The following is a 16,939-nucleotide window of genomic DNA, read 5'->3' as shown; positions in this document are numbered from 1 at the left end:
GAGCGGAGGGCCGGAGCGTGGCGGGCTGCGGGCAGACCCCACGGGGTCGGGGGCGGCGAAACCCGGCAGCAGGGAAGCAGAGCGGCGGAGAGAAGCGGAGGGGGATGCTGTTCCACAAACCAACCCAAAACCGTGAATCACAACAAGCCCAGCGCAGCGGCCCGCCCGGGTCGCCCTGCCGGGGGCTGGCGTGGGCGGCCCTGCCCCCCCGGGCCTCTCCCCCAGGGCAAGGCCTTGCAGCCCACGGTCTCCGGCGTCCCACGCCCTCCCCTCTCCCATTTTCCTTGTCGTGGTGGGGGAGCTGCCCGGCAGCCGGGACACCCGGCAGGCCGCGGGAGGGCTGCCCGGCTCCCCCGGCCCCGCGCGGGTCACGGGCGGCCGATCCGCAGCGGCAGCCCGGCCCGCTTCAAACCCGCGGACAGCGCCGGTCGCCCTCCCCGCCTGCGGCAAAACAAAGCGGGGGAGACAGATGAGGTACAGAACACATCGGGGGATGTGGCAAACCGCCGGTTCTCGTCTTTTTCGTGCCCACTGGAGGAGTCCCCGTGCGCATGGTGTGGCTTGGCTTTACACGGTACCTTTTTTGGTTTGTGTCTTTCCCCAGGCGTGAAGCAGAGCAGAACATTTCCCAATACCTGCCATCACAGTTTTCAGCTGGGAAAAGGATCCAGGTACAATTCTGGAGGGTTGCACTGCTGCCGCCCATGCCTTTAGCTGCTCAAGGCAAGGACATCTCAGCCTTTCCAGGACCACCCAGCCAGCACCTCCAAGAACGCATGTCCGTGAACCGCTGCCTTTCGTAGGTGTTTGCACAGTACTTAAAACATACATTAACAGAGAAAAAGGACTTCAAAGGGAAACCCAAGTAGCTGTGCAGCTCTGCATACGTGTGGTAGCTGAGTACCATTTCCTACACACAGGAGCTCCTCTGGGCACAGACCAAGGAGCTGTTCTTTTGAACAGGATCTTACTTGTGGGTAGGGCTCATGGCTGCAGCCAGAGTACAAATAGTTCAGTGTTGACGTAAGAGAAAGTGGAAGTCAGCCACCGAATCCCAGATGTGCTGTTACCCTAGGAACCTGCATTTCAGGTATTTGGCTTCTTCATCTAAACATGTAGGAGACAGAGGCTGTGCTATATAATCCTTCTCTGTGTATTTGGATTTCAGAGAAAATAACGCCGGCCCCGTCTGACCTTGAAAACCAGCAGTGCTTATATACCTGTTGTGTTCCCCCACCCAGTTACCCAGCAGGACTGTCCCGGGTAAAGAGAGCAGCCTCTCATGGGCAGGCAGGCACAGCGGACAAAGCAGTTTGCTGTTATGTCTTCCATAGGCTTGGCCAAGGCAATATCATAATCCAAATGGTTTGAGTGGTTTTCGTGGAACCACTCATGCTGGTAGATTTGCTTCATGCAGTACACTCTCTGTGTGGATTCATTGTGGCTAAGGTTATGCATTCCTAGGAGGACTTGCCAGTCAGATACACCTTCCATCTCACCCCTAAAAGAATTTCAGAATAAGGAACCATACGCGTATTTTTAATGGGCTCTTTCCTCCCACCACTGATGGCAGTACATGCTGCTCCTCCCTCTGCCATACCCTTAGCCACACCAGATGTGCCGTTTTCCCCAAACCTACATAGCGGATCAAAAATTGAAATGTAGAATGGCATTAGCCTAAGCAAAGGGCAAATTGGTAGTCTGCTAAAATAGGGGCAAAAGGTTGGGTAGAGATGCGATTTTGTGGAAAAATAAACAAGATGATCGCCTCATGTTCAAACAGTAGCAAAGATTGAGGCTTAGGTACTGTGTTCCTCCTCAGTGCTGGATAAAACTGTGTATCAGCATTGACAGTAAGCATCCAACCAAAGTACAAAGAGAAGCATTTTTGATGCATAAAAGGGATCTACATACACATCAAAGATAGTTAATGAGGATTAATGCATGCGACTTTTCCCTTGGGAAGTGTATGACACTGCATAATGTGCTCCTGTACCCAAAATTCAGTACTACTTCTTGCCGAATGGGAATCACACATGTAGTCCTGCACCATATAAAGCCCATCCTTCCTGACAAGCCACTACTTGGCTTTGCCTTGATTCGGCAAAAGTGCTTAATGACCCTCTTTTTATTCTCAAAGACTTCTTCCTTGCTCAGCTGCAGCGTGAGAATAAGGGGCAGGGTGGGATTCATCCCTCCACAACCCCTTGAAACAGGAGCCTTGATATAGAAGTGGAAGGTTTTCCTGCAGTTCTTGGGTATTGGCCTGCCAAACTGTACTACTCTGTGCCACCCAAAACACAAAGAACTTGAAGAATGTTCTCTGCTGCAATGATTTTATAGCAAATTTTATGGGGTTTATGCACATGTTCTTAAAGAATGTTTCTGGTTCCTGCTTAGACCATTCCTCTTTCAATAACTGCAATAATTTAGTTGAAGAGAATCAGTTGCGTTAACTTCTATGTTTAACGCCCCATAACGTAATTTACCTGTTCTGCAACTCTACCACGCAGTTAAGCAGCACATTGCTGCTGTTTAAAAGGGAAATAAAGCAGCGCAGCACACTGGCAGCGGCCCAGCACGCACAGCACAGCTGGAGGTGAAACCAGATGCCAAGGCAGACCAACAAGCTGACAGTGGCTCCTCTCAGAGACAGCAGTGGTCCCAAAGCGGAGTATGGAATTATAGAAGAGGCATCATTTTAGGCATCAGGGAAATTCACACGGTTCCTGGGGGAATCGCCAGTTGCTTCAAGCTCTGCTGCTGGCAGCAGGCTGTTTTCTCTTTGTCCCTGCCAGCCCGGCCGCGCAGCCCTTTCTCCTGTATATCCTCTCTGACGTCTGTCCTTGGTCCCCTTCCAGGCATGCCGTGACCTGGCACTCAGTCCCGCAGCTGCACGCCAGATCCCTCCCCAGCCATCCCCCAGAGCTCATCCCGCCCATGGCCGGAGGCCGACCTCGCAGCCACCAACCCACCCAAGGAGCAGAGCGGGACATCAGTCTGTTGTGCTTAAGCCCAAGGCTTTACTTCCCTGCAGGGGATTTTCAAAGCTCTCTGCGCTGTATTTACTTGCCTTGAATCTTTGCTTTTTGTGTCGAGCTACTTCAGTGCCAGAGATAAACTAAATATTTTTGAACTCCCACACAAATGGGTTCATATATGGACTGTAAACAGATGTTTTAATAACCTTTTCCTGCACCCTACACTCGGCCTTTTTTCTTCCTCTAGTTTAACGATTTCTCATTTCTGCAACCTTTTTTTAATTACTGTCTATTCATCTATCCCACATATAGTCTATCCCACTTCACATGAAACAGAAGTACAGAATACACCTAACTCCACATGCATCTTTCATTTAAAGAGGTTCCCGGAAAGTTTTTCTGTAGCTTCTCCAGGAAGTCTCACCAAAGGCAGAACTTGCTTCTGGAAGCAAGGGGCTGCAATGAGAACCCAGTGTCTGTGAATAAGGCACCTGCCACAGGCGTGAACAAATCTCTTACTTGTTGTGGTCCAAACCTATCAATGCAAAAAATAACAACGGAAGTTTTAACCAAACAAGTGTCATCCCTGAGTAGAAGGACAGAGAAAAGGGACAGATTTAACTTGTGACAACAGAAATGCTGTCTCTTCTGCAACAGGGGTTTACTAGCAATTGTAGAGGGGAATACCTTCATTAATGTACTACTTCATCATGTATGCAATGAAGGTATTAGGACTCCATACCCTATGCACAGACAAGTTGGTCAGCACATACCCAAACATTCAGATGTTTGTCAACACAGCATCTTTTGTGCGATAGATGCCTAGGCAAGTAGGTTTTCCTAAGGGTCCCACACATTCTCTAAAACAAAACCATGGGTATGACCATTTTAATCCTCACCCATTTTTTTCCTAATTCATTTTTCCCTCCTGGAACCCTCCAAACCTTCAGCCGGTAGGTGCATCTCAAACAGCAACCACTTCATATACCTGTATCCTTTTGCAGAAACAGGAGATCCTTTGATGGCCAGAAATTAAATGTCTTCCCACCTATCAAGTGGAAAGCACACTCAGTTTGGACATGACAGATAGGTACTGTAGCTCACACGTGCTTTACAAACGAGAGGAATGCCCGTGTATATTTTGTGGGTCACAACAGGTTTGACCACATCTTCAATGACAGCAGTGATGGCCCAATAGCTACGCAAAAACGTGCCAACGCAAAGTATTATTTGTCAGTAAGTGTGTTACTGACTTCATCAGCAACCTCTTCCAAGACATCAATATTCGTGTCACTGAAAAATTGTCATAAAGGCTGTGCATACCTGTAATGAGACTTGCCAAGGCCAGGCGTGTGGCTTTGCTTCAGTGCCTGATATAATTCTCCCTGCAGTGTTTGGCTGAAAATACCCTCTGCCATAGTTTGCTGGCCAGTCTACAATATGCAGAGAAATACATTCAATAAGCAAAGTCACATCCCAACAGTGGAAATAAATCCTTAGTCATGTGCATACACCACACACTCATATTTTGAATAACTGCTTCACGCACTTGGGATGTTAAAACTGCTGTAAATTTAAGAAATCAGAACATCAATGGAAAAGTTTCCCATGCAAGTGTAGAGCTCAATGCTAAAATTTCAGAGACCTGTGGTTTCCTGAAGAGCTGGGTTTCAGGGTTAAAGCCCCTATGCCTCTCAGCCTGCAAGTGACTGGCTTTTGGGCCAGGGCAGCCGCTTTGCGTTTGGCTGCTTGGAGGATAGCTCAGATGCAGGCTAGTGGAGAGCAGTCGGTGTTCAATAACTGGGCATGAAACCAAGTTTGAGTGGATTTCAAGATACTATCTCTGAAAAACTGTTTATGCCCAGGGACTGGCTTTGCATTTGAATTAGAAAACAAACAAACAAACAAACAAAAAGCACTTGATCCTGCACAATGTGTTTCTCCAGATTGTTCATTACCTCCTGCTTGTTACCACAGGGTTGAGGAGATGAGCTTAAACTAGGCAACGTTATTATTAATCATCTTTGGCAAAAGACAGTTGGCTTCTCCGATGCTAAAAGGTGGGAAAGTGATACAAGAAAGAGCTGGTGTCTGGCACAGGGTAGGACCCTCCAAATTTAATAGCCCCAATAGAGAGGAGTACTTTATTCTGTATAAAGGCATATAATACCCAGATATTCCATTTTTCTATGAGAGAAATAACAAAAAACTCTAAGAACCTAAGGAGGAGAAAATGCGTGGGGAAAGTGCCGATGTGGTGACCCAGGTGGGGTGCTGGCCCCACCACAAACCCCTGTATTCGAACAGGAGGGACGGGCCTCGGGGGAGGCGAAAGCAGAGGAGATGCATGTCCCCACTTTCTGCAGCCCCAGGCAAGGTCTCGGCATCGGCGCTCAGGCACAGCACCGAAGGGCTCACGCTAGGCGGGAGGGAGGCATGGAAGCAGTGTATAATTTCAAACAATTTTAACAAACCTAAAGCTGTTTTTACAAAGCTTCAGCCTACTTCGGAAAAATTGTTCTATCACAAACATAGATTCAGCCTGTAGTGAAACAGCTGTGTGATTTTGGTCACTAAACATTGCGAACATTTTTTCTCCCCATGTATATACACACACACACACAAATTCCAGTCAAAATTGGAGCAGGAAAGGATTCTCAGTGCAGGCTTAAAGCACAAGGGCTGTTTTAACAACTAGGCTGTGTTATGGCTCTAGGGCTTGCTCTCATTTAAGTGGAGAAGTGGGTTATTGAACAACAGGAGTCACACAATCTAAACAGGTCTCTTCTGCTTGCTCAGAAACACTTGTCTCATCTTTTTTCAAGATCCTTTTTAAGAAAGCAGCTACAGCAGCGTGGCACTAAATTAACCCCTAATTCTACTGTTAGAGTGAGGCCGATACTGAAAAAAGCGTAATGTTTAGCAAACACAGATCACTGTGAAAACAAGGAAGAAATTACAGCATAACCCATCACACCATGAATTCAAATTAACGTACAGGCTTTCCTAAAACTGGATTCTCTGACGCAATGGCATTTGTAGGGTTTTCCAGACAACGTGAACACCAGACAGCATTAAACTTACCTACATGCAGGAATTTCTGCTCAGTCCCAATCTGGGGTGAAGCAGCTTGCACTGCAGCCAGTGCCAGCGGCAGGGTAAGCAAATTGTCTACAACCATTGCAAAAAGCAATCAGAGGAGATGAAAGGACTGACTTTTTATGCATGTGTCATTACTGAGAGCGTTGTGTCTGTGGCAGGGGAAGGACCAGAAAAGCCAGCTCCTGCCGTTGCTCTCAGGGCAGTACAGTGCAGGTCAGATCACGGCTTCCAAGCCTGGATGGTTCCGCGTGCTTCACGCACTGCGAAGAGCTGCCCGTCAGCGGTTGCGCACTGGAAAGCACAAACAGAAGGGTGTTTCGGCAAGGTTCACTGTGCAGGGAGCTGTGACCCCGTCTCTGTTTACAGTAAAAATTGTGGGAGGTGAGCAGGGACCAGAAAACGCAGGGGCGAAAGAGTGGGTCTGTTCTGCCAGGCTGCGCACCAGCCGCTGAGCACCAGGTGGAGCTGGGAGACGTAGTCCTGGCCAGCAGGAGTTCACGAAAGCTCTTGACCCAGATTCGTTACGTTACCCTACCTTTAACACCATGGGGGACAAAATCTCTCCTTCTTTACGCTGCTGAGCCACCTGCGACACCGTTGTTGCTGGAGTTGTCCTTTCAGCCCGTAAGCGAGCAGGAGGTGGCTGGAACAGGATGGAGGCCTGCAGTGTCATTTCCTTGCTTGTGTTTCCCTGATTTGTTTTCTAAGCTTCCTTCACACGTCATCTGAGTGGCGTAGCCTGTAGTATATTGAAAGGCTGATAATAAGATAGATGACATCTGTTTAGGTCACATATTAGATAGGATTAACGCTTCTAAAGACTTACAAGCTACAGCTTAGTACTCTGCTATCTGAACACATTGGCCCTTATACATGTGATGGCTGTCAGCTCAAGACCCAGCAGTTCTACAGCCTGAGAAAGAGAGAAGCTGGACGTCCAAGTGACCGTGTCAGAGGATATGCACTATTCCCTTCGCTGATGTAGATGGGCAGTAAAAGCCACAAGCACCTGCGTGCTTAGTCTTGTGAAGGAGCTCCGGGAGGAAGAAATGGCTCCACAGCACTGGTTTTGCTCAGGGCAGGGGTGCTGCCCCACAGAAAATGGATATGCTTGTTCCAGCTTGCAGAGGTGAAAAAGGAGCACACCCATCTCTGTAGTGGGCAGAATTTTTGGCTGCAAGTTTCTTTTTGAGCGAGAAAAGGAACAACCCACATGTCACCCGTCTCTTGCCCTTTATAAACCGCATGGCTCTGTAGAGCTACCTGCTGTAGAAGGGCAGGGGAGTGGGGTACCCCAGACTGTAACATCAGCAGAACGCACCACAGCTCCCTCCCTCAGCAGGCACGCAGGACTTGCAGACACGAGCAGCCCAGGGCTCTGCGCACGGGCTCACAGGCATTAGATTCTCCTTATTTGCAGAGGGCCAGCTGGATCTTGTGACCTGTGTAAATAACAAGGCTTTGGAAAGAAGCTCAATAGGCACGTTGTGTTCTTCTTTTCAGATCCGTAGTTCTGAACGGAGGGAAAAAAACCCCAACTTAGAAACCAAAACTCACTTCACTCTTAGAGTCCTAAAGTCCCCTGAAAGGAAAACACACAAGTGACTGACGCAGCAAGTCCCACCAAGTTATTTAACTGGTACCATAAGAGTTGATTAGAATTATTTATTTCCAACTCTTAAACCCACATGCTGCCTCCTTCTCTCTTGTCAATTAACAGTATTACTTAGCACTAATAGACTGCTTTCATTTTCAAGGGGCTTAAGAAGACAAATTAATCACCTCAACATGTCTGAAAGGAACAGATGGTAATGAAGTATTAACATTGCAATTTCACAGTTGGAAAAGCTGCTGAGAGAGGGGGCAGCAGTGTCTGGAGGGCGCCTGGCCCCTCTCCCTGTTTGGAGCTGGGGGTCCTGGGTCTTGTGTCTCTGCTCTGAGATTCTGCTTTATCCTAACCTCACTGCACATTGTTTTTCCTAAGCAAAGCTACACGGTTTTTCTTATTCCATCTTTAACAGGGAGTAACATCTTTCCAGAAGGCTTCTTACCTCAGCACGTCTTCAGACAGGTCATTACTGCTTTGGATTTAAAAGACTAAATGTCTATCCAATAATGCAATTAGTCCAGCTTGCCATTATTTCTTACTGTCTATAAGGAGAGAAGTGATCAGGAAGAAATACCTTCCCCAGTCTGTACAGTGGAGATGCTTTTGTCCCTGAAACATCTTTGATTACAGTTGGGCACAGAACAGCTGATTACATTTTCCTCCCCACTCGCTCCCACCCCAGAGGACCACGGGCATGGGGCAGTGTCACTCTGTGGGGGCCTTTTGGCTCAGCTGTACAACACACAATTTCTTAAGCTACATCTGGAAGGAAGAGAAGCTCATTCTAGAGCAGGGGTTCCTAAAGCAAAACCTGTGTATGAAGGGTGAGATCTGTGGCCATCCTTAGCAGAACCCGCTCAGGATCCAGGCTGTAGCAACTAAAGGTCTCTTCCAGCAGCATGAGGCCAAAGGCAAGTGGTCTGCAAACCCCGCAGACTGAACCAGAGGTGAGAGAGCCCACAGCACCCCATCACGGGGCTGCCAGCTTCGGAGGGCCCCTCAGCTGCACACCCCCATCCCCGCTGGTGTCCCCTCATCGCCTCGGGGGCGGCAGGAATCACTGGGGAGTTTGTTATGGGGCACCTACGTTACTGGGGCTGGAGTGAATTGGGTTAGGTGGCCCTCCCACCTGATCCCCAGCCACTAAGCAACCTGTCACAAACACAACTCTAGGAGGCCATTTCCCAGCAAAAAATTAAAATTTTTTCAGGAGAAGACCAAACAAATAAACACAATTATTTTAAAACTAACTGATAAGAAACTGACTAAGCAGCTTTTTTTTTTTTTTTAAATAATTGACTTAACTATAGAAGGTTTTTATTTAAAACATTGAGAGAATATCCTCTATTTCAGTATTTAACCCCGCAACCAAAGATTATCTCCAATTACAGCTGTGCAATGTTAATAAAGTCAGTCAGTGACAAATGTCTGACAGGTTTTGGCCTCTCCTCCAGGAACGATAACAGTAAATATGGTGATACATCTCCTTTGTTACGAGAGAAAGATAATAACTCAGAGTGAAATTAACCATTATAACTCTTTTTCAGAGCTACTTCATCAGTATACTGGTATCAGTATCAGTTCCCTTCATTCTGTGCTGAACCACTGACCTAAGCATCTCAGCCCATTACCAATCCTATAGCCATCAAGTAATATATACAGTTCAGTCCTTCTAGAGATATTAGTTAGCATCTAGGGATGATATAAGATATCCAAAATACTGCATTACCAGGTGGCTGTTCCCATATTTCAAGGGAAAGAAGGAGCACAGGCAAAAGGGTTAAGCTCGCAGTGTCCCAGTGCAGCCCTCGCTGAGGATTTGTGCAAAAGGCAGCCCCGATTTGATCAGCTGTAAATGGTACCTGAGCATTCAGGCTGGGGAGAAGAGGCAACATGATGCAATGTAAACTGGTTTTCAAAAGGTTTCAAGAAAATCACACACCTTGATTTCACCCTAGCTTGACAAGCATCTGTGTTCATCATTGACCCACTCAGTTATAAATCTAGTGTAAATTCTCCTTCTACTTTATTTATATTTAAAAGTAGAATGTAGTGGATTTGGATTTTCTTAAGTTAAAAAACATTAAAAAGCAGAGAGAGAGTTCTCACATTTACAAAAGTAACACTTGAACAGAGCACTAACATGAAAAGTACTTAATATACAAACTGACTGTACTTAAATGAAAAAAAAAATATTGAACCCAAATGCAAAGTGAATCCAAATTCCCCTTTTTAAGAGGTACCCATCATGCAAACGAAACAACTTCTTTCATCCATGTAGTTAATATTCAGATGAGTATTTTATTTGCCCCCCCCAACCTCTATTAATATGCCTTGTATTTTAATCCTTTCCAAAAGCATAGGAAATCCTTAAAGACAAACACTATTTTTGTTACCAACAGCGACTCCAATTAGTATCCTGAAGAGTCACAATGTCTGTAATGAGTGAGCATCTGTTTTTCTTGATTAGCAGATCATTGGTGTCCTTTCCCCTTGCTTGTCATTTTTCTCATCCAGGAATGATAACCAGTGTTTAGTACTGTAATAGCAAATCTGTACCAATGCATAAACCATAGGTAATTCACACCAGAGCTGTATGAAATCTAAGAGTAGTTCCAGCTTTTATAGTATTACAACAGCCAAAGCACTCAAGGGACTTTGCCATATTGTTCCAGTCCCCTCTGCACACTCTCTCTTTCTGACCAGTTTGATACTGATTCTATTTTACCATCTTCCTAGAGTTGGGGGCTTGATTTTAGAGGGGGGCTTGGGATGAGGGGATGGGAAGCAGAATCAAGATTATTCCACATGTCAAATAGCTTAAAAGTATGGATTATGATGGTCATGGGAGCAAGGTAGAGTTGCTATTTTAAAGCTTTAATTTAACTGTTCAAATTTTTAATTCTCCTGCACACCCAAGGACAAGCTCACAGACAACACAAGGTTTTAGGCCATTATAATGCTTAAAATTCTCAAAGTGTAATATTTGAAGAAAGGAAGAAATCAATGTTTAGTACTGCTTATGATACTCCGGACCATAAAATAAGCCGGTACAGAAACTCTTTAGCTAAATGCTGAATAACAGCAGAAGTAACTTTTTTTAGTTACTCATTACTTCTTTACTTCTAGTAAAGCTTTAATAAAAGGAACTTTAACATCTAGGATCATTATCAAAACTTGCGTGCTCGCAGATATAGAGGCATCCTGAGTAAGGCGTCATATTCCAGTGGTTTCAGACTTGGTTTGTATAAAAGTCATTTTGAGTTCAGACTTTATTGAGGCCAAAGTCCCAGGGCCTGAATGAAGCCTCCTGAACTCAAAGCAAGTTTCACAGGAGCCAGCTCTGTTTAATTCCACTTTGTGCAGGAATGAAAATTTGAGCTTGAACTACTCCACATTATTAAACTAATGCATCACAGCGCATTCCAGCTAGCAGGTCCTATATTTAAGGATTTTCTAGCTGAAATTTTAAAACCATTCTAAAGCACCAGGGGCTCCTGTTCATATACATGTTAGGTGAACCTTATGTAGACAGCCTGCTAACTTATTGTTTTAGGAAGCTGGGACAAAAACCAAGCCAAAACAAGAAAAGCACAACCACACACAAGAAGAATGGATAACTCACAGCAGTAAGTTCTCTGACACTGCAGGTTTTCCTTTGAGACCAAAATGAGCGTTCCTCCTCTCTCTCCATCAAAAAATATTGCACATTCCTAGTTTCCTGAAGAATCTTAGACATTGACCAAAGGCCACATACGACACTAGAAATAATAGTCGCAGCTTTCTCGACAAAACTTTCACTTCAAGCAGGCCCTGCATTACAGTATCATAAAAGGTTTCTCACTGGGAAATTGTTTGCAAAGTCGGTTTTTAGAGAAAATAAATCTTTAGGCTGCCCATATGACCAAGGCATTCAGAACAAATACCCTTAGAGCTGTACTTTGGTGAGGACACAAAGTCTCGCTTCCAGCAGACATTTGATGTCAGACCAGACAGGGAACGCAAGACAAGCAAAGGTTACATGCAAACTGGTGCCTGTGGCTTATGCAACAACAAAATAACCACTGTTCAGGATAGATGCACATAAAAAGAACTCCTGGGAGATTACTTTTAATATAAGCAAAACAAAACTGCTTGTGATTTGTAGGGTACGATAATGTGACAGACTAATCTGAACAGCTTTTGTTTCATGTCTCTAATAAACAAGCATTCAACAAGTAATTCACATTACATGAGTCATCTTTGGTAACACTGTACATTTGTATCAATCACTTGGTAAACATCAGTGCTGGATATTTAGAGTGTAATTCATCATAACTACAAACTAATTTGAAAGTTATGCAGGAGCATCCTCCAACTCTACAGCAGCTTGCAAAGGGAAGAGTTCAGACTAGCAATATCAAAATTACTTCACGGAGTTATGTAGCAAAAGTTACAATTCTTTGTCATATACCATCACACTAGTTTGTCATTTTGTCTACTGTTAAAGTGGGTTTATAGTCAGCATTATTATAAATTAACAGCAAAGTAGCTTCCAAAACAATTTAAGGGAGTAAGATTGAAAGCTAAGAACTTTGATTAAAGCTTCATTTTCTGACTTTGTTTTCTAACCCTAAATTATTAAAACACAGACAAAAAATCATCATTATTTTAAAAAGATGCATCATTTAGAAAAGAAGTCTCATTCCTTACAATATGATTTAAAACTAACATAGAAGAATAAAACAGTGCTACATTAAATACAGTCAAGAGCATTCAGATGGCATGATGTAGGTACAACCCTATGTCCTTCGTTATATGGCCCAACCACAGGTTTTTCCCTGCTTTGATGTGTATTTGATGGTCACGGAACTTTTCCCACTTATCCTGAAGTGGATTGTCCACATGTATACTGTGTTCACACATACAAGTCAGCATTTATTTACACTTTAAAAGCAGCACAGCTGTCCTACAGCTGTGTGAGCTGTGCTCACTCCACTGCAGTACTGGAACGAGCACAACAGCTCGGGTATCTCAGGGAATGCATCATTGTTCTGAACGGCCTTTTTTTCCCCATTTTATCAGAAGATGGCTCCTCATTACTTTTCCCAGCCAGCTCAGCAGGCTCTGTCTGGAATTGTTCTATTTGAATCTCGAGATGTTTTTGAATGGCTAACCCAAGGACTTCTGGATCCACAGATGCCCCATACACTTCCCACGTCATCCCTTCGTCATCCCATCTCACTTCACGTACTGGAGATTTGGGGGCCTCCAAGTCTTGCTCCAGGTTCACCTCTGGGAACACATGCGAGTGGCCTTCTGCTGCAGCTGCTGGGCTTGTGGCCACAGATTTGCATTCCATGGTTGGAAGGGTTTGTACCTCAGCATCTCTACGCTCAAGAACTGGTTTCACTCCTCTGGTTAAATCATTCATAGAGGTCATAGTCCACATGTCCTTAGTTGTCATTACCATGTCTGCACCTTGCTGGCTACTAAAGGCAACACAAGCAGCCTTTGTTTCTGTAGGAGCTCTCTCCTGCTGAGCACAGTGTCGAGCATGTTGCAGTTGTTCTGCAGGAATGCTACAGCACTTCAGGACTCTCTTGGCATCCAGGCCCGATTCACTTACTGAAGACACCAGCTTAGGATATGTCAGAATGTCTGAAGTAGAAAAAGAATGAACATAGCCAGGTGCTGCCTGCTCTTTTCCTGACTCGCTAACTGAGCATACCAACCGTGGAACAAGTTGTATAGATGGTATGGGCAAAGAATGGCAATAGGCAGGGATGGTGGCATCTACTTTCATACAAGAGTCCTGCCTTATATTACAGGGCCCTGAAGAATTGTTATGAACTGTCATCACCATGGGTGAGTATGCAGAGTTTGGAATATTACCGTAAGTCAGACCACCATGAATAATCCCAGTGGCCTGACTGAACATTGTCCTGTTTGAGAAACCATTTCCAGGCATGTGGGGTCCTAGAACAGCAGTGTGAAATGTTCCAGGGTCTGTGTAAACAGTAGTATTACGTGGAATACCACCGCTGTCAAAGCTATTTGTGGGTACTTTTTGGTCTTTAGGTAGAACTGGAAGATGAGTCACAAGGTTTTGATAGTGAGATGTATTTTCATTTGTTTCTGATCCATATCTCTGTGTTTGGAAAGACATCCTAGCCACTGGTGGACCATGCCTGCAGCTAGAAGAGCTTAGGCTGGAGTGAGTACCACTGGTTTCTGCGTGAGTGACGTAAGTCTGCTGTTTGCAACTGCAAGTTAGGTCTGAGTGGCTTCTCTGAAGGACAGTTCCTGGTTCTTCCATTTCACACATGCTTTGCTGGTGTACAACCCAGGCGGAAGAAACATTCTCAACAGTGCTGCTCTTTACACACATCTTAGTGTCCCCCACTTCCCAGGATGCTGGGCTCTGTTCAGCGATAAGAAAATGGTTTGTAGTCTTAGTTCTGCTCTGTGAATTGTCATCGGCTGACTGATCGCTTATGGTTTGGACCACTGATCCAAGTCCCATCATCCCAGGCACACTCTCATTTCCCAGGGTATGGCAGATGGTGCTACTGTGGCTTTTCTTCAGCTCCTGTTTGTTGCTTTGCCTTTCCTCTAAAGCTGATTGCCCAGTATAGGCCAGACTTGAGGAGCTCTTCGACAGGGGGTGACTGTTGACATTCAAGAGACCGTGGCAAGTAGAACTTAGTGCATCCTGGTAGGAATGAGTGTGGAGCTGGTGGCCGTCAGCTGACATGGCAAAAAAAGAGGTATCTGCAAGAAGTGGGGGAGAAGAAAAAGAAACAATTTAAGAAGGAAATACATGCACTGGAGACTATAATCTCTATTGACCTTCTGTCTGGGCTTCTTGCTTTTCACAGTTCACAAATAGGTTTTTAAAAGCACTATACTGTAGTCTCCGTGTACTCAGACTGGCCAGTTTCCATTTTCAGTTTCCACAAAGGGTGGAATGTACAAAATGTACAGTAGATGTGGACAAAACTGTTTTGACCACATGTAGCAGAGGAGACATGACACGAAACCCAAGGAAATGAGCTCTGCCAGGCCTGTGTGGAGTTGGTGCCAGTGTTCCCAGAACAAGTAATGCTGGGCAGCATGGGGCAAAGATACTCAGCTGGCCCACGACAGGGTCAGTGGGTTTTCTGGCTTATGCTTACCACTGGCACAATAGGAGGTGGCAGCAAAGAGGGATCCAGCGAAAGGCTGGAGGTGAAACTCCCCTAGGAACCACTGAGCTGGATGGGAAGTCTGCATCTCAGCATAGAGGCTGTTAAGGGTAGATTCTTTAGTTCATGGTTTGGGCTTCTTGTGCCAGTCACCTTTGGGAATCCACAAGTTCACACTGGCTGTGGAAGGTGCATATTCATTGCAACAGAAGCAGGGTAAAAACAAAACAAGAAAATCTTTAACCAAAGTACTGTGCTGCTTCTGTCCTTTTTTTCAGTGCACTCAGTCACTTCTATTGTTAGAAAACACTTGTTTCTACTGGTTGGTATAGTATCCTATATGTTGTTAACATTTATGTTAGCACTTCCACATCTAAGAGAAGTTGTAATTGAAGATTTTTAATCCAACCAGATTCAGTGATCCATTTTTGTTGATTGAATCAGATCTTCCACTGATTGACTATTCACATTCCCTTGGTGTCACAGAGGTCTTTCAACATTTGTATAACTGAATTATTTTAATATCTATCTACACACAGATACAGAAATAGATCTCCTTCCTCAAAGAACCCATTCTGTTGAACAGAAAAATCAAGAGCATTTATTCATTGCTTCCAGGTCACATACTACAGGGTAATTTGTTGTGCAGAAGTATAGTGGAAGCTACAAGTTCTCATTTTAGAGAGCTTTCCCTCAGATGCACTCTATACACTCTGCATCCCTAGCAGGACTCCTAAAGAAATCTTCAAAATTTTTGGTGAACTGTATCACTGAAATAAAAATGAATGTGTGGAACAAGAAAGGTATGTACATGTGGTGGACAAAAGCACTCCGTAAATGTAACAGGAAAGTTCACTCAAAACACCAAGAGACCCATGGCTGCAAGGGCTCACATTCAAACCTCTCAGTGAGAAGCTTTTAATATGTGATCCTTTTAATATGACATTTACAGGCTCCAAGAGTCAACTAGCAACATAATTGATAAAGAGCATGCCTTTTGCTCCATCCACAAACCAAGAGCTCTACTGCTGATCCAGACAGCTATCAGTGCTTACGCTTGTAATTCCATTTTCGTTGTTAACTTTGGCAAGTTAATAGTTCAGGTTGCAATTTTTCCATCACCTGAAATCCACTTGCATTGGCTGTTTTCCATAATGAAATTAAACCGAGCAAGACAACATTAAAAAATAACAATATTTGCAATTGCTTCTTTGGGAAGCTTCTCATTGCGGGCTGTGTAGTAGGGACTTGCAATTGGCAGCAATATCCTCTAGCATTGGGGTTCACTTGAATTTGGACTGTATGCAGAAAAAAGGCAGTTTCCCTGCCTTTATATGTGCTTGTTCAGTTAGAAGTTAAACTTACCACAGACTCCACCCGCACCAAGCCTGCTCTGTATGCCACACAGCCTCTCTGGCCTGGGGCACTCAACAGGCTGGTGGCATCTAAGGACAAGACAAAAGCATCTTTTCTTCCAGGAATGGAATTTCAGATTCCTGGGTTAGAGGCACTGCTGAGTGCAGCTGCAGTCAAAAGCAACCACTGCTTGCCAGGCTGGCCATCAATGTATTTCTGCATGTTCTTCAAAAGCCCTCACAAAATCTCACTCAACACTTAGAAGAGAAGCAAGAACTGGGAAAGTGACAGTTTTAAAACACTTCACTCATCTCCTCCAGCATGTAATCTATCCTGCAGCCACTTACACATATGGGTATAGTCTGCCACATAGAGTTCAAAGGAGTCAATAGGATTAAACACCAGAGCATAGCTGTCTGCAAGGTGAAGACCTTACATTTAATCTCTTTAAAAGATAACGCCTGCAAAGGCTCTCTCACACACTGCGACGAAACAACATTTACTAATGGAAATCCTCAGTCACAAATATTGAGTCTCAGGTGAAAGGAAGCTTCAAACATATCCTGTTACTGATGATATAAGGCTGTGCAAACTTCGAAGAGTTCCCTCACAAAGTTTACAAGGTTCAAATATGTGTATATACACAGATACCAAGACCTCTATTTGCTTTCTTTATGTAGCATCGCTGCAGAAACCTCTGTAACTGGAAGAAGTGATGCAATTCG

General features: G+C 44.7%; 3 protein-coding genes across 15 annotated transcripts in view; 1 reads left to right on the top strand and 2 right to left on the bottom strand.

Annotated features, from left to right (window-relative positions):
* Positions 1–285: 285 nt before the first annotated feature.
* LOC148054784 (uncharacterized) lies at positions 286–3,458 on the top strand. Its single transcript, XM_087764824.1, has 3 exons — positions 286–474; positions 605–799; positions 2,862–3,458. Exons 1-3 carry the CDS (start codon positions 470–472, stop codon positions 3,076–3,078), a joined length of 417 nt encoding a protein of 138 aa, XP_087620950.1. The 5' UTR covers positions 286–469; the 3' UTR covers positions 3,079–3,458.
* Positions 3,352–7,914, bottom strand: LOC148054783 (chymotrypsin-C-like). 2 transcript variants are annotated; one of them, XM_087764823.1, is made up of 5 exons: positions 6,619–7,914; positions 6,066–6,374; positions 4,305–4,414; positions 3,970–4,029; positions 3,352–3,516 (listed from the first exon to the last, which is right to left on the bottom strand). In XM_087764823.1, the coding sequence occupies exons 2-5, from the start codon at positions 6,160–6,162 to the stop codon at positions 3,352–3,354; spliced, it is 432 nt and encodes a 143-aa protein (XP_087620949.1). In that variant the 5' UTR covers positions 6,163–6,374; positions 6,619–7,914. The 2 variants fall into 2 exon arrangements, with proteins under 2 accessions (XP_087620949.1, XP_087620948.1); XM_087764822.1 differs by having other exon boundaries at positions 6,066–7,914.
* Positions 7,915–9,137: 1,223 nt separating this feature from the next.
* Positions 9,138–16,939, bottom strand: part of GPRIN2 (G protein regulated inducer of neurite outgrowth 2) — a 43,861-nt gene continuing 36,059 nt past the window's right edge. For 11 of the 12 annotated variants that reach the window (XM_087765592.1, XM_087765600.1, XM_087765594.1 and 8 more), the window contains one exon: positions 9,138–14,445. In XM_087765592.1, coding sequence (XP_087621718.1) covers positions 12,662–14,445 — 1,784 coding nt within the window. In that variant the 3' untranslated portion in view covers positions 9,138–12,661. The remainder of the gene's footprint in view (positions 14,446–16,939) is intronic. The other variant, XM_087765603.1, reaches the window with a different exon arrangement.

This window comes from Nipponia nippon, unplaced genomic scaffold (assembly GCF_047370975.1).
Source record: "Nipponia nippon isolate SJK-2023a ecotype South Korea unplaced genomic scaffold, ASM4737097v1 scaffold_3, whole genome shotgun sequence".
Classification (NCBI taxonomy): Eukaryota; Metazoa; Chordata; class Aves; order Pelecaniformes; family Threskiornithidae; genus Nipponia; species Nipponia nippon.
The sequence above is the reverse complement of the archived record's forward strand: the minus strand, read 5'-3'. Positions and strand labels throughout refer to the sequence as shown.

Bases quoted from the DNA above. Each gene is read 5' to 3' on its own strand.
- LOC148054783 (XM_087764822.1), bottom strand. From the start codon at position 6,162: ATGGTTGTAGACAATTTGCTTACCCTGCCGCTGGCACTGGCTGCAGTG. The intron at 4,415-6,065 runs GTAAGTTTAATG...TGCATATTGTAG, and splicing joins GCAGAAATTCCTGCATGTAG to ACTGGCCAGCAAACTATGGC. The intron at 4,030-4,304 runs GTATGCACAGCC...TCCACTTGATAG, and splicing joins CTTGGCAAGTCTCATTACAG to GTGGGAAGACATTTAATTTC.
- LOC148054784 (XM_087764824.1), top strand. The intron at 800-2,861 runs GTAGGTGTTTGC...GTCCCCTTCCAG, and splicing joins TCCGTGAACCGCTGCCTTTC to GCATGCCGTGACCTGGCACT.